Source organism: Tachypleus tridentatus, chromosome 11 (assembly GCF_004210375.1).
Source record: "Tachypleus tridentatus isolate NWPU-2018 chromosome 11, ASM421037v1, whole genome shotgun sequence".
Taxonomy (NCBI): domain Eukaryota; kingdom Metazoa; phylum Arthropoda; class Merostomata; order Xiphosura; family Limulidae; genus Tachypleus; species Tachypleus tridentatus.
In genome coordinates, this window is record NC_134835.1 from 43,212,711 (window position 1) to 43,229,233 (window position 16,523).

General features: G+C 33.6%; 1 protein-coding gene across 2 annotated transcripts in view; it reads right to left on the reverse strand.

Annotated features, from left to right (window-relative positions):
• The window catches only part of Top3alpha (topoisomerase 3-alpha), an 81,769-nt gene that overhangs the window by 52,347 nt on the left and 12,899 nt on the right, over nt 1–16,523 (reverse strand). For both annotated transcript variants that reach the window (XM_076467061.1, XM_076467062.1), the window contains 4 exons: nt 12,495–12,603; nt 12,101–12,244; nt 10,744–10,914; nt 565–665 (listed from right to left, as the gene is read on the reverse strand). In XM_076467061.1, coding sequence (XP_076323176.1) covers nt 565–665; nt 10,744–10,914; nt 12,101–12,244; nt 12,495–12,603 — 525 coding nt within the window. The remainder of the gene's footprint in view (nt 1–564; nt 666–10,743; nt 10,915–12,100; nt 12,245–12,494; nt 12,604–16,523) is intronic.

The window sequence follows — 16,523 nt, forward strand, 5'->3', positions numbered from 1 at the left end:
GCTTACAGATGGATATCATTCTTGATTACGTTGCATACTATTGCCTGAAATGTATGTGAACATTTTTTTTCACTGGCCATTGTGTTTGTGGATTTACACATCACAAGACACAGCAGTTTACTTACCAAAATTGGGGTACAACCTGTTGAAGGTCTCTTTGTGGATGGTTTTAATGACTCAAATTAATCCACATTTCATTGTTTTCTGATGCCATTTAAGTACAACAGATTCCTTCACCTTAAAAATCCAAAATTCCCAACCTCAACACATCTATATTATGTGAGCATAAAAATATTCTGTTTGAGAAAGACATGTTAAATACAAACCTCTTTTGCAAATATATAAATTTAATTATTTTTATTACTATTGTAAGTAAGAGATTTAGCACGTTATTGATAAATAGCACATTTCCAACAGTTTTGTAACAAGTTTAGTGTAACTGTCAGTTACACAAAATTATTTTTGTCATATGGAAAATCTTAGTAATGGTGGGTTTAGCATATTAGTATTTAATTACATGGTAAAGAACTATTAAGAACTACATTCGAAACACAGTGACATTACCTCAAGACATATCTGGTACAAAACTAGACAAGCTGTGTGATCAAACAACCTCCCTCTTTTCCATGAAAAATCTACTGCCACATCTTCCTTCTGGTGAGACACTGAAAACAACATTAATGAATTCTTAATTTAAGTTATTGTAAACTAACATTCTAACTAAATTTAAATAAGTCAAAATTTATTTTATTGAACATAATTTGAAATCAACAATCTATGTAAAGCTCTGGACTATATCAAAAATTTTAATGTCTATATATAAATAAAAGCATATTAGTTATGATGTTGAAGGTTAAAATCTTGACTAACCCTCACAGTTCAATATAAATGAAAAATAATTAAGATCAAATCTCATTTGCAACATAATGAAGTTACAGGGCTTAAAGGCTTAAGGAACCTAATTCTACTAATATTTTCATAATTGGTTTATTAAATGTTATTTATATCTTATTTTGCTCAATGTGACAACGATAAAATTTAAAGGTATTGTTCACGTAAAAATCAATGCAATATTTAGCAGAATTAGCACAAATCACCCTGGTATTGTTTGGAAATTGTAAGTTGATTCTGAATATGATTAACTACCTGGAGAGAAAGTTATTTTATCACTAAATTAACAGGTACATGCAATGAAGACATACAATCACTGGGCATAACTGAAACTGCTCTATTATTTGTTCAAACTAAAAAATAGTGGCAAGTTACTGTAAACACTTTGTTATTACAGCTCATTAAGTTGTACGTTAATATACTATTTAACAAAACACATTTATATTATTTGTGCTAAACTTCTATTTCAATCCTACCTGGAATGTTGAATAAAGGAGAGAGAAAACGTGTTTGTTACAAACATAATCATATCTTTCTGTGCCCTTCTCTGAAGATAATTTACCATTTATACTTACTTTACTTATTCTAACATTACCTAACTCATTATATTACTTCATTTTATGTTGATTTAAGATAATGGAAATTTCTTAAATTAGATACCCATCACTCTACACTCTGAGAAGACATTTATTATATACCACATCCTTGAAATACAAAATACTTTAAGATAAAAAAATTGTAGTTCAGCTTCCTTAAATGTAAATTTCTTTGATCCAAGTAATGTTTAAGTCATATAAAGAAACAAAAAAGGGTTATACAACCACATGAAATGAACTTGTTTATCACCTTAGTTTTCATTTTTTTTGTTACAGTAGCATCAAAATTCCAAATAACTATAAAAACAAGAAAGTTTGTACATTCTCAAAACCATGAAACAAAACTAAAATATGTGGTATTAGTATCTTCAAAAGGAGTAGTTATACAAACAAATAGTTGAAAAAAACCATTAAAATAAAAAACTCCTTTTGACATTGAAAGTGTGCCTTATAAACAGCTGAGTACTAATTCAGCATAGAAAAACTCAATGTTTTAATTTCCTCACGTTCACATATAGAACATGTAATAAAAGGCAAACTTATATTACAAATTCTTTAATAACTTTAAGTAGTATGTCTGAGCAACCTAACAAAATGGATAAAATAATTATTTACAACACTCTGGTGAGGAATAAAGCATCTGTCATCCAGAAATTAAGTCTAATACTTGGGATCAGAAAGAGAAATTTAGATATACTTAGAAATAAAATAAAGAAGCAAATAAAAAAGAAATCCAATTATATAGGAGAAAGAACTATCAACATGTAATTTGACAAAAAGACAGAAACACCACAGGTCGAAATTATTTTGGCCTTTACTCAAAATTTGTTCTGAAATCTAACTCTTAAAAAGTAATTAGCAACTCTACTATTAATAATCATGTACTTTCAATTTAATGTAATATTAACTTTTTATTGCTATATGCAGTTATTCAGTTGCTCAACATGTAAATATAATTAGAACAGATCACTAAAGGTTAACATTTTGATGAATGTTCCCTTTCCCCAAAAAATATTAGATAATAAAATTTTCCTTTGATGTTCTCAGTAATAAAATAAATATAAATAAATATACATTACACTTTAAATCAAATTTAGTAAAACTACTTCTAAAACAAAGAGTTTGATTTTGATACTGATTAAAGATAAATTATACACCATCACTAAAATCCAACTGACAAAGTTTATTACAATTATTGACAGTAACTAGACCTGACGATGATAATTGTGTTACCAAAACTTGGTGTCTGAAAATTTTTAATAAAGATTTTTTTATATTTTATTATGCCAAAAACTGTCATTTTTGTGTTTCTCCCTTAACCCTTTCAACACAGGTACTCCTTTAAACACTTTTCTGTACAATACACTGAGTTACATTCAAAATTTAAACATCTTTAGTATCAGTGTATGTGAAAGAAGTTAAAATTATAATGTATGTTATGATTCAAAGTTTTATGCTATCTAAATTTTAAGTCCTTTATTTCAACATAAATCTTTTAAAAAATACTTAAAACTTCATTTTTATTGTCATGTGACCAATAAGCTAGAAAATTTACTACTTTGTTGCTCTTTATCTTCAATAATACAATTACAGTTTTGTAAATGTACGTTTGGACCATAAGATACTCACATAACCTTTTGACTTGTACATTTCAAAGTTCTCTGAATGAATGTATAGGAAACAAGATAAAGATTTTTTCAATCTCTCACAGGTGCTACACCTACCTCAAATACATTTGTTTGATCTTTTTAGCCTACATGTAGATGTTACATACACGTGTAGTCTTTAGACCTAGTTCATTTTACACTATAACCAAGCAAATTTTTTAACCCAACAGATATCATGCCCACCTTAAATATATTTTTGATCTTTGCAGCTCACATGTAAATGTTACATAAACATGTATACTCTTTAGAAATAGCTCATTTTATACTATAATCAAACAAATTAATTAAATCTCTGATAGTACAAGGATCCTCTCTTTCACCCCATATAAGTGGATGTTTAGAACCCAGAAGAAGTAAGATACAAAAGCAAAGGCCTTCATGGAATGCCTCCTATCAAAGAACAACTCACCACATTAAGATTTTGTAGTAACTTTATTTTATAACAGTATTTTGGTTTGCCATAGCTATATTACAAATTTTGAATGTCATTTAACTGTTTTATACAATACAGTTATATATATATATCACAAGATACGTGGCTTTCTGTGCTGTGCAAACATCTAACACAATCTCTCAAAAATCTCTTTGATGGCCATGATTAAAGCAAATAAATTATTAATCACCAATGCCAGGTCTTCTTATTGGTAATAAGTTACATCATTCACACTGATCAGTTCAGAAAGTTGTATCTTTGACAGTTATAAACACAACCAACACCTCCTTCTTTCACTCTAAATCATGATCATAAACTATTTCAAGTAAGATATTGAGACATACAAAGTGATAAATGTATATTCAACACACATATGACTTTGTGGTGGTAATTAAGAATAGAGGAAATATATGCATGCAAAAAATATATAATCAATTTCTTCTTGCTCTGAGAAATCTTTAGGTATGGAGACTTACCTCCTTGGTCATGCACTTTCACACCATACCATTACTAAATATCATTTCAGTTTTATACTAATGAAAGTTTCTCTTCTGTACACATCCATGCATTGTTTTGAATCTTACCTCACTTGTTCCAGCCTTCATACCATGCTGTATTGCTCATAACAAGTTACATCTTGATTCTCTCCACCTATGTCAATGTGCCCACTATCTCAGATCCATATGTAAGCTCTCCATTTTCCTTCCCACTCATTTTCCAAGACAGTTTATATTAGCAGACACAAAAACAGCCATTTTGTGAGAAAAAAGGACAGAAGAGTTTGAATGTCAATAAGTATAATCAGAAATACATTTCTGGTATTGGGAAATGTTAACTTTTGAAACCCACTTACCTCCCCTTATACTTTAGCCAGAGTCCCATACTGACAAAATGGAGGGGCCAGTCAGGGTAAGATTCACACAAAAAGCATCTGCACAGAAAAGAGGCATGTAAAAACAGGATATAGTAGCAGCATATTAATGGGGAATATGCACTATATCTGAAACAGATATGATCTTTGCCTAGATAAGAAGAAATCTAATTCCTGGGCACTGAAGGCCAACCTGCCACAGAGACAAAATCTTAACACTGTTAGATGAACATGTATTCATCCAAGCACTAATCACGCAAATGAGGTCACTTGTCTCATCACTGAAATTATTGGGTCATGGACTCAAATCAATATCTAAGGTGTAGCAGCTAGTGCAGGAAAACTGCTTTATATTTGGTCTTGTTCAGTAGTGGGTATTATTGGAAGCTAACCTAAAAGTTACAGAATGTTGCATGTCAAACCACTGGAATTATGAATAGAAGGCAAGAAACACAAAAGTTGACAAACCCTTGTGTTAATCTGAAGATGTGCAACAAACTGAACTTGGAATTATGGGCCCCATCATGTCTCTCACTCAACCTGAAGAAATAGAGATTACCTAGCTGGGTATTATGAACAGCAATCCTAACAAGAAAGTCAAGGCAACATGTTCTGCCCCTGGAATTAAAAAAAGAATATGGAACAAACTTAAGTTTAACCAACAGCACATGACAGTCTACTTGCTGAATTATGTGGAGTCAAATACCCTTTTCCATGATCATTGAAATGAAGAGAAGTGCCATGCTCAAGTCAACCAGATAGTGATGAGTCATCTCTTTACCAGAGTGATAAGGAAGCTCCCACACATGCTACTTCTACAACAAATTTGGAAAAAAAACATTCAGGGTTATTGGTAACAGGGCATCCAGCTTCACCAACATCACCTTGAGTGGAATGAGTTCAAGCATCAGTTGGTAGGAATAAACCTCTGTCAACTACTCTAGTGAGTGGAAACTGAGTGGTAAGAACTCCCATCCTCCATTTAGAAAAATGGGGTATACTTGAATTGGAGAGTCCCAAGAATTATGCTCTGGAGACAATTCAACAGGTGAACTATACTCCCTACTTTGAACTGCAAACCAACCTCGATTTATTCAATCTAGGGGTTAGCAGGGGTTGGCAAAATCCTCTTAAGTTTTAATCATTATAGTTTATGAGTGGCAATCCAGTTGTGTATGTCTGTGTGTTATAATTATTTACCACCAAGAATGTGCAGAAAGTGGTCTTATGGAACACCCTATGTCAACAAATTTCATCACTACAAGATAAAAAAATAAAAATTTGTCAATCAACTGGTTGCTAGAGTAAACTTGGAGATAAGCACACCTGACCAGACAACATCCACTACAGAGTGGGATCCAAATGAAAGTGACAAAAAGATCCATGAAAAAGAGTAGAAATAACCATAAAAGAAATGAAGTCACTCATCTCTTTTATAAAACAGCCAGGGAATGGAGAACAGCCACAAAGGGTAGCCAAAAACCTTCTGAGAAAGCACCCACCAAATCATTTAAGTAATGGTATATATATATATATAAGATGTGATCCACACACCAGTCTGTATAATCTCCTCCAGCAGGTAATGATATCAAGCTGAAAAAAACATTGAGATATGGTGAATTTGATGAGATGAAGCCCAAAAAAGTCTCTGTTCCTCCAATCAAAGCCCAGCATGAGCAAAGTGTACCAACTAAAGAATCCAACCTGTCAAAGTGGCAGAGAGTGAGTCAGGTGATATCCTAGGATCCCAGTGAATTAACAAGTGGTGACATGAGCCCTGAAACCCCTCAGTGCACACAACATAACAGTGAAGAGCCTGAACTGGGCATAAAAGATGACCTACATCTGAGTATTCATAAAAATGAAAAATGGAGGAAAGAAGAATATAAGAGAAAGCCTTATCCCTTTCTCTAGTCACTAAAGTTTTGGGAAAAAAGGACCTATCTGGGTACAACAGAACATAAGTTGAATAGCACAGAGTCCTGTGAATATGAATAGCAAACACATCTAAGCATCAACGTCCTCTAGTCAACAAGAAAATATAAGTATTAAGAGAAATTTGATATATAGAACATGATGTTAAAGGTTCTAAGGGTGAACTAGATAAAATATAGAGAACCATCATGATATCCCAATTACAAACCTGGAAAGGATGTTAAGGTCTAAGAATTAAAAAGCAAGGATAGAACCAAAAAATGAAAAGTAGCTGAGAAAGCTGACTTATACAGAGAAATGGATGAAGTTGGCAAACCTTTGTTGAATAGTCATGTCAGAAATCAAGAAATGTGTGACATACTGGGACAAGAAGGAATAAACCATGTCTTAGAGACCAATAATTATACAATTTCTGTTGATAAATTTCCAACAAAAAAATGTCAAATGGACTGAATTAATAAAAATGCCATCCAATAAGTCAATTCCTGACATTGTGCAGTAGACTGCATAAAACCCAGGCATGAAGCTGGAGAATTGTGATTGCCAGATAAAGAATTTCTTACAAATAGTGATGTAAGAGGGATGGTTAGACAGAAGCATGACAAGTTGGCACTGTTAAAAATACTGAATGAATGGAAACCAAGGTTGACCCAGCCAATATGGCACCACCAGAATAACCTTAAATAACAGATAAACTTGAGGGGTCATGTAAAGAAGACTCGTCCAATCTTGGCTGATAGCATCTATTACCAAAAACAGGTGTGGTACAGTAGGCCAGAAGGACAGGAAGTGGGCATTCCAAGTGAATGACAAAAGCATCAATCTGAGGATTCCCAAAATGAGAGTAGATCTGATGAAGGACTTGTGGATGAAGCATCCATTCAGTGGAAGAACTCTGTTGAGGCAAGATAACTGATCAGTTGCTAAATTCATAAACCTAGAACATGACAAGCAAGGAAAAATGTAGAAGATAACAGTGGAAATCTCTAAACGAAACATTACCACCTTCCCTTGAAAAAATTCAAAAGCACAAGATATAGCTCACTGACCTGCTAGAAGCTCTAAAATATTGATGTGGAGTGAAGACTCCATTTCTGTTCAGAGGCTCTTGAATTCCATACCTCCTAATAAAAGCCTCCCATTCATGGAGAGATGCATCAGTCAAAATATGTATTTCTGGATGTGGGACAGGAAAGGGATACTTCTTATCATGTTTTCCCTGTTCAGCTACCAGCCAAAGTTAAGCAGACTGGAAGCTGATAGTGTCAACAGACAAACTAGCATGCAATGTTCCATTAGTACTGTAACGGTCATTAAAGGAAACACACATGGGACAGACACAAAGGATTGAGAAATTTCAAGGATACTAACAACCTCACAAGATATAGAGCTGCATGCACCAATGGCAAAGGAGATGACAATACAAGAATAACAACCCATTCAATGGCTTGAAGGTATAGAGGAGAAGGTCAAGCTGAGGCATAAATTGAAAAATACCCCTTTAAGGACAGGTTATTATGTGGGAGTAAGAACAGACTTCTTCATTTTGAGGAGAAACCTAGTTCTTGCAGATTTGGATAAAACAGCTTTAGTGTGAAGCTCAACCATATGGCAGGAAGGAGCAAGAAGAAGCCAGTTATCCATATAACGAATGGTGAGTGTGAATGTCCAGTGAGTGAAGATAACACAAAAATCTGACAATTGAGCAAACGATGTACCAGCTGTGCAAGGCTAAAGAATAGAGCATAAAACTGAAAAACCTGTTTCTCATACACAAAACAGAAATAACAATAAGAAGATTTTATGACTGCAAAATGAAGATAGGGATCTGCAATATCAAACTTTGAAATTCATAGACAAGGTGTAAAATGCCACAAGAGGGAAAGAAACAACTCCATGGTAAACAAAGGAGGCAAATGAAACAAAAAAAGGTTGATGACAGATCACCAATTGCCCAATTTTATGTTACAATATAAAAATCTGCAAGAGAGGAGTTGATACATTCTGTAGGTTTTGTGCAGAAGATCTTGAATGGCTTGTGCTTGAAAACTAGAAGACAATCTTTGAAAAAGGGAAGAACAATAACTATGAGAAACAATGGAGGATGAAACATGAAATAAAGGATCACTTTTCTTGTAAGAACCTAAATAACCTACTGACTGGTAGCAAAGGTGTTGAAACAAAATACAAGTTGAAACCCCACAGGACCATACCTCAGAGAGTTGTCAATGATGCCATTGCCAGCACTTTGTAAGAGCAAAGGATGTCTGGCTGATAAGGATGAAATTCCTCACATTCCAACAGAAGATGAAGCCTATGCAAGAGGTCTGGAAACCTGAATGGAAGATGCAGAAAACTGTCCAGTAGAAAACCAGGACAGACAAAAGGTTATTGTCACCTGAGATTTCAAGGAATCTAAATTTCCTGTAAAATTGACTGAGATCTCTAAGGGCCAAAGAAGGAAGTCAAATGGCCTTAAGTAAATAATACCTCTTCAAATGATAACAGTAACAAACCAACCACAAGAGCAGAAGCTGGTTATGATACCAAAGTAGAAGTCAATAAATGACTAAGATCCACTGAAAATTGAGCAGGTGAGCTGTGTTAGGCCTCAGACAATTGTTACAAAGAAGGTAAAAATGCAAAACTGTTTAAAGGGACAAATGAATTAAAAAAAACTATGTATAGTTAAGAGGAATAATGGCATCAGGCCTTCTTAGAACCTCAAAGGGGAAGAAGAGGATCTAGCCTCTGAGAATCGAAATATAGATCTTCCTAATGATGAAAATCTAAGGCATGCTGATCTGATAAATAGGGTGGATAAGACATTGCAGCACCCTCTCATAATTGATCAGTAAATCTCCAAGCATGCATAGCAAAGTATAGTGTAGGTGAAAGGACTAGATAGTCAGAAAATGACTTTCCTCAAAGAAAGAAAGAATTGTTAGTTAAAGAAAAAATGCTCAAGACATTTACAGACTTGATGTATTAGTTGTATAAATGATGAAGGAGGCAGAATGTCCATTCTAGGATTGTGATTAGCTGTCTGAGAAGATAAAGGAGCCTGAAAAATAAAGTCCATATTCTCACTAGTCCAGCTTCTGAGCTGACAAGAGAAGAAACATCAGACCTCGTGTAAGATTTCACATCTCTGTGCATTAGGGATTGGATGTCCTTTGCAGAATGGACCCCCCTCCCCCCAACACCTGGGCAATGCTGGACTCCAGTGGTGGCAGAGTATGAGCACTAGTAGACTCTATGTCAGAGACATGAATGTGAGAATTCATATTTGAAATGTCTCTGATTTTTTAATTTGTTTTTGTGAAAAATAAAGAAATTAGATAATAAACACAAAAGCCAATAAGACAGCTCCAAAACAAAAAAAATATTCCAAAGCATAGGTATAAATAACCAAAATTATACAACATGTAAGAGAAACCTGCGGTCAGCACGTAAAACTGTCATGACATTCGGTTATCAAGAAAAGTAAACAGGAAGTAATAACAGGGCACATTAACATAAGTGGGGAAACCCACAAGATTTAAGTTGCTATTGAAAATATAGTGAAGTATAAAGGCTAGAGCAAGTGAGGTAAGATTCATACCAAAGAAGAGAAACTTCCATCATGATAAAACTAAAGTTTGAATAAAAGTAAGTGTTTTGGAATATAAAGTTTAAAATAAAACTTTGAGATTCATTCAGGAGATTTAAGAGGTTAATGAAATATCAAAACTCTAAGACAAAAAGAAGTATTTTTAACATTAAAAGCCCCTTTCACTCAGACCAACTCAGTAAGGGCTTTGTAAATTCATTGACAAACCCGTAGTAAAAATAATTTACTGAAAAAAACATTTTTTTCTTTAAACAGATTTATAATGTTTACTAAAAGTTTATGAAGATACATTTTGTAAATTGTAGTCACACAGAAACAGGGTCATTCTAATGAACTGCTGCATTTTACAGTGTGTTATTTGGTAAGTATTATATAGTTAGTTAACTATAAAAACTGATCCTACTGAGCTTAGAATACTTGAGGGCTTAAAACAATTTAGAAATATAAGTGAAAGAACTTTAAAACCCTACAATTAATTATGCTAATAAATTAAACAAAATATTTTTTCCTGGTTTGATATTCTGCCATCAAAGAAAAATTTCACAATGAACATTTTCCCAAACATTCTATCACAAAAGAGGCCTTGCTTACCTTATGTTAAATAATTTTATGTACAACTTTTATAAGACAAAAGATTAAAAAAACAAACTAACCTTGTAATAATAATAAACATCACAACACTAACAAAAATTCATTACTTGGATGCAACCACTTTTTCTGTAATTCAAATACTTTACCTTTGATCTTCCAGAAAGGTTCAGGTATAAAAGCTTGGACTTGCTTATATCTCTCCACAACAAAACCCAGTGTGGGAAACTGGCAGCTACCATAACTGATCAGTTGGTCACTTAGCACTTCAGGAAAAACCTTCTTCAATCTTAGTGTTTGGAATCGTGTGAATGCTGCTCCTATTATAGAAAGAAAAATGGTAAAACACTCGTAATAGACACATGCACACTTTCTGAGTGAAGTCCTTATTTTAACATAGCACACTTCAAAATCACGTCAGTAGTTATGGAAAGATTGTGGCAACCAGATATCATATTTTGTCATGTGGCAATATTATTAGTTACACACAGTTTAAAGATCAATGAAACAAAATAATTAACAATTATCAAAAAATATGTATACTGCTACATGATTAAAGCCATGTAGAATAAATATTTGTAGTTTCCTGTAACAAGGTGCCATCATTTAAATAAAAAAGGGCAATATATATTTATTTTCTAACATTTTATGGTAGTCATGAGGTCAGTCATATTGACCAACTAACTGCAGAAAACAGTTGATATTTCTTTGGATATTACACATTATGAAAATGAAATCTGAAAATTTTCAGATGACAAAAGATATTTTTTAACCTTAAGGTTAAAACTGCTTTGCACATTGAGTAGTTAACACTGTGAAAGAAAAAATTCAGGAGCAAATTTTTAAATAAAGAAATCTTAATATTAAATTTAAAAACCTGATATTTTGTGTATGAAATCCTTGTAATATCTACTGACATCCTATAAAATTATGTCAAGATATGCATACACTACCAAAAATAACACTATGAATAGTCCCATGATTACGTTGAGGATTACATAATAGGTGCAATAAACGTAGCTCCATAGTCAGATAAATGATAAATTTATCCTCATGTTACAAAATGTTGCATTTTGCTTACTAAAATCAAAATATAAATTGTTACAGGTTTCATTTTGGATGGTCCTGGTACCCCAAGTTAATTAATATTCCTTTGTTTACCAATGTTACTGTGTAGAAAGAATTTTCCCATCCTGGAAACCATAAAATCCTCAATCTGAACTCATTTGTATAATTTGAGTGCATAAATATTGTATGCTTGAAAGAGCCATGATATAATAGTAATCAACTTTTAATGCCATCACACTACCTTAAAAAACCCCAAATAATATCAAATACAGTTCCAATACATGTCATTCCACATGACTTCATAATTTGCATATCCAAATAATAATATAATATACTCAACCTTATGAATAACTAAGGATTAGCTTGATTTGTTTCTCAAAATATAAAATTATTTGTTTTATAAATGTTCTACTGAGAGTTTATATTTTTATTATTTACCTATTCTAAGGTCAAGTTCTCTGCTAACATACACAGCATCATTTTGGCACTGGTCTGGTTGGACAAGATTTTGACAAGCTCGATTCACTGCTTGCTGAGTAATCTCTGAGAAACGAGCTCGGTAAACTTGGATATTTGGTTTAACTAAACAAAAGTAAAATAACAAATTCATATAAAAAATTATGGTTATGTTCATGCTTCCAAAAGTTAATCTACAAATACAAATGTTATTATGTGATTGATTCACTTAAGATTCCCAGATAAAAGTTATTTCATAAATGGTTAAAAAATTAAAACTAAACATTATTAAAAAAAAATGTGTATCATTGTCAGTTCTGCAAACTACTCAAAATTTACAAAACTCTGCATATATGACAATGTTATTTTAACTCACCATTCTTGCAAACTTCTATTATCTCAAAACCAATGTTTTCTCCCTCTCTGTCACCATCAGTCCAAATGATAAGAGTGTTGCAACTTCTCACCTCTCTTTCAAGTGTCCTCTGATGGTGAAAATTGTATACTAATTATTAAAAGCTTTCCCTCTGATCACAAATGGAAACATATATCAAAAAACTAAAAAAACTATTACTGTGAAACTGCATGCAATTTTCATTTTAGCTACAATACCACAACAATAAATTTAAGCAGCTATAGCACAGACCATAACTGCATTTTAAACCTTGCAGCAGACAAAAAAGTGATTAGGAAAAAAGGGTTAGTGTTACAAAAGATAAAATCAAGCATACAAAAGAAAATCACAAGCATAATTATGTTACTAACCAATAAAATAAAAACATGACTAGTATCATTGCATTTCTCTCACAGTCTACAACTGATAAATAAAAGAGATGAAAAATTAACTTGGTATAATCGATTACACAGGTCAACAAATTTTTTCGAAATCTCAGTTGCATAAGATTTTTTTACTTATTCTTACCCTTTGTGACCTGCTAAATTCAAATATGAAAACGGTTCAGCTCTACATGCTCTAGTTTTAATGCAATTTTAAGTTTTTCATTCTAGCCGTTTGTGGTCAAATTAACACGTTTCCTGCGATGCCTATATTGGCAAACCGGCAACTGCTGCGATGCTCTTGTACATCTGTCAGCTTCAGTGCTGCATGAGCTATGATAACGTGAGGTTGTCGTTACACTTGTCTCTTGCCTGCAACTTAGTTAAAGGTAAGACAATAGTGGGACACCGGTGGGTCCTTATCGCGAGGAAACGTGTTAATTACTTACACGTTTATGTTATCAACAGAGATATTAAAATTGTTTAGATTTTGTTTCAGATCTGATCATGGCTACAAGGAGACGTCAATGTGAGAACAAGCGGACGCTTTCTGTTATATTTGTGGATGCTTCACGCTTATTCGCCAAAGGCGTAATATAACATCATTTCTGAGGCGTGCTTATAAAGCGTGCATTTTGACTTGCTCTTGGTGACCAAGACAAGAAATGGGCCCCACATATTGTGTGTCATAACTGCGAGGAAATGCTGCGTGACTGGACAAAAGGGAAACGTAAGGGTTTACCTTCGGAATTCCCATGACCTGGCGAGAACCGATGGACCACACAACTGACTGCTATTTTTGTCTGGTCAATACAAAGGGCATTGGCAAGAAAAACAGACACAAAATCTCATATCCTAGTATCCCCTCAGCAATCCGACCTACTCTGCACTCTGATGAGCTCCCAATCCCAGTTTTTAAAGGATTTCTTCCATCTGAAGATGTGGGTAGTGACCAAGAGCAAGAGACTGCTGATGAAACTCAAGAAATACTTTCAGAATCTGGCGATCCTTCTTATGAGACCCCACAGTCATTAACTCCTCAACAGTTTAGCCAGCCAGAGTTGAATGACCTTGTGCGTGATTTGGGTCTCTCCAAAAATGCAGCTGAAGTGTTAGCTTCCAGGATGCAAGAAAAGAATCAGCTGAGCCATACAACTAAAGTGTCATACTTCAAATCGGGAGCAGGCTTTTGTGCCATATTTTACAGAGGAGAATATGTTTGTTTATTGTCATAATATCTCAGGTCTTCTCCAGGAATTAGGGATGCCAGTATACCATCCAAATGACTGGCGATTATTTCTAGATTGTTCTAAGCAAAGTTTGAAGTGCGTTCTACTTCATAATGACAATGTCTATGCAGCTGTTCCAATTGGACACTCTGTGTATTTACGAGAGGAATATAATGTCATTAAGACTGTGACTGACCTACTAAAATACCACGAGCACAACTGGACAATTTGTGTGGACCTCAAAATGGTTACTTTCCTCCTAGGTCAACAAAGAGGATTTACAAAGTACCCTGCTATCTTTGCATGTGGGACAGCCGAAGCTCGAGAAAAGCACTGGAACCAGAAGGAGTGGCCCATACATTGAGACTCTGAAGGCAGGTATGCCAAATATTGTCAACGATCCAATTGTCTGTCATTTGAGGAAAAGATCATATTTCCTCCTCTCCATATCATGCTGGGCTTGATGAAACAGTTTGTGTAAAATATTTTCTCAACCCAAACGAGCCGCTTTTTGCATATAAAGTTTATGAAGGCGTTGAATACTGACGGTGAATGCTTCCAACACATATTTTCTGTGCTCCCTGGTTTGTCCTTCGAGAAGATCAAGACAGGTGTTTTTGATGGACCACAGATTCGTGCACTTGTGCGTGATCAAGAATTTGCCAGAAAGATGAACGACAAGGAAAGGACTGCATGGCTTTCATTTGTGGCGGTGATGGCAAACTTTCTCGGTAATAAAAAAGCTGACAACTATGAAACCCTTGTAACGAATATGTTGTCAGCTTTTCGCGAATTTTGATGTAACATGAGTGTCAAACTCCATTACCTGTACAGTCATCTTGATAGATTCCCTGAGAACCCAGGAGCTATAAGTGACGAAAGCAAGGCAAGCGTTCCATCAGGACCTCAAGACCATGGAAGAGCGCTACCAAGGGAGATGGGACAAACATATGATGGCAGATTACTGCTGGAGCATTAAACGAGAATGCCCTGAGACAGTCCACAAACGCAAGAGCTACAAGCGGAAATTCATGCCTGAGTAGACTGCAATTGAGCTTTCCCTCCTCATAGTAGCAAATGTCTTATCTACTAATCAGTTTTATATAAATAAATTGAATTAATATAAATAACTTGAATACATTTATACTATCTTGCATTTTCTTTTTTATTGCCCAGCTATATTAAAGAGTTTTATAACATATTTTATCACATATTTTTCATGATAGACTACTGACGCCAATGTGATGATGACGAAATTTTGAGATTTTCAAATACCTTGATTGCAAAAAAAAGTAGAGCACTGAGGAAAAAACTAACTTCAGATCTGAAATCAGGGCAAGAAATTATGTAATACCAATTGTTTGATATAAATGCAACAAAAATTTTGTTGACCAGTGTTATCCATGAGCAACAATTACATTGATTAACGTCATAAAATAATCAATTATGTGAAATTATGATTAAAATAAATTATTATTTAACTAATCAAAATTATTTTGAAATTGTTATTACTTTTTGTTATTCTAACTATTCAAGTCCTTTGTGAAATTAATCAATTGCTGACACCAATGATTAAACAATTATCAAATTTCATTAACTGCTCAGCTCTAATTAATAATATAGAGTACTGGTCTCATTAGGATTGTCTCTTCTCTTCAACACAGCTAGTAACTATTTCACTGACACTTTTATATATATAGAACTTTCTCAGTGCCAGTATATCTTCAGATACACAATAAAAAGCACACATTTCAATATGCCACGACTTATCTGAAACTAGAAACTGAATTTAAATACAAAAGACATGCTTAACTCTGACTTGATGTGCACCGTATTCATTTTATCAACATTATTTTCACTTCCCTCCAACAAAAGCCAAAGATAAAGTATTTCACTGACATAAATATTTCAATTATTGACCACGTAATATTAGCACTGAAATAAAAAAGGAAGAACAAGAAAAAATAATAAACAGAAGTATTCTAAAGCTATAAATCAAACTTAAATGTTTGAATATGATTTAAAAGAAGAGTAAATATTACAACATTCTGTTTAAAACCTTCTGTGCCAATTAAGCATGAAGGTTTTCTTGAGGTCAGTTTCATCATTTAGTCTTAAGTTTCAGTGAACATTCAAAGATGTAATTCATATTACATTATGCCTAGATCAACAAGCTTTACTGTCATTTTTGCCTGTTCAACAAATCTTTTCTTTATCTTTTATTCTTTTGCTAAAAGACAGTGCATGTGAATTTCTGAAAATCTGAGTTGCTAAAGTCTACCACATAATGAGCATTTAAAAATGCATACTTCAAGACTTCAAACCAAAACTATACACATAGTTACACATCTTCATTTAATTCACAAACTACCCAACACATAAGCAATAAAATCATTTAA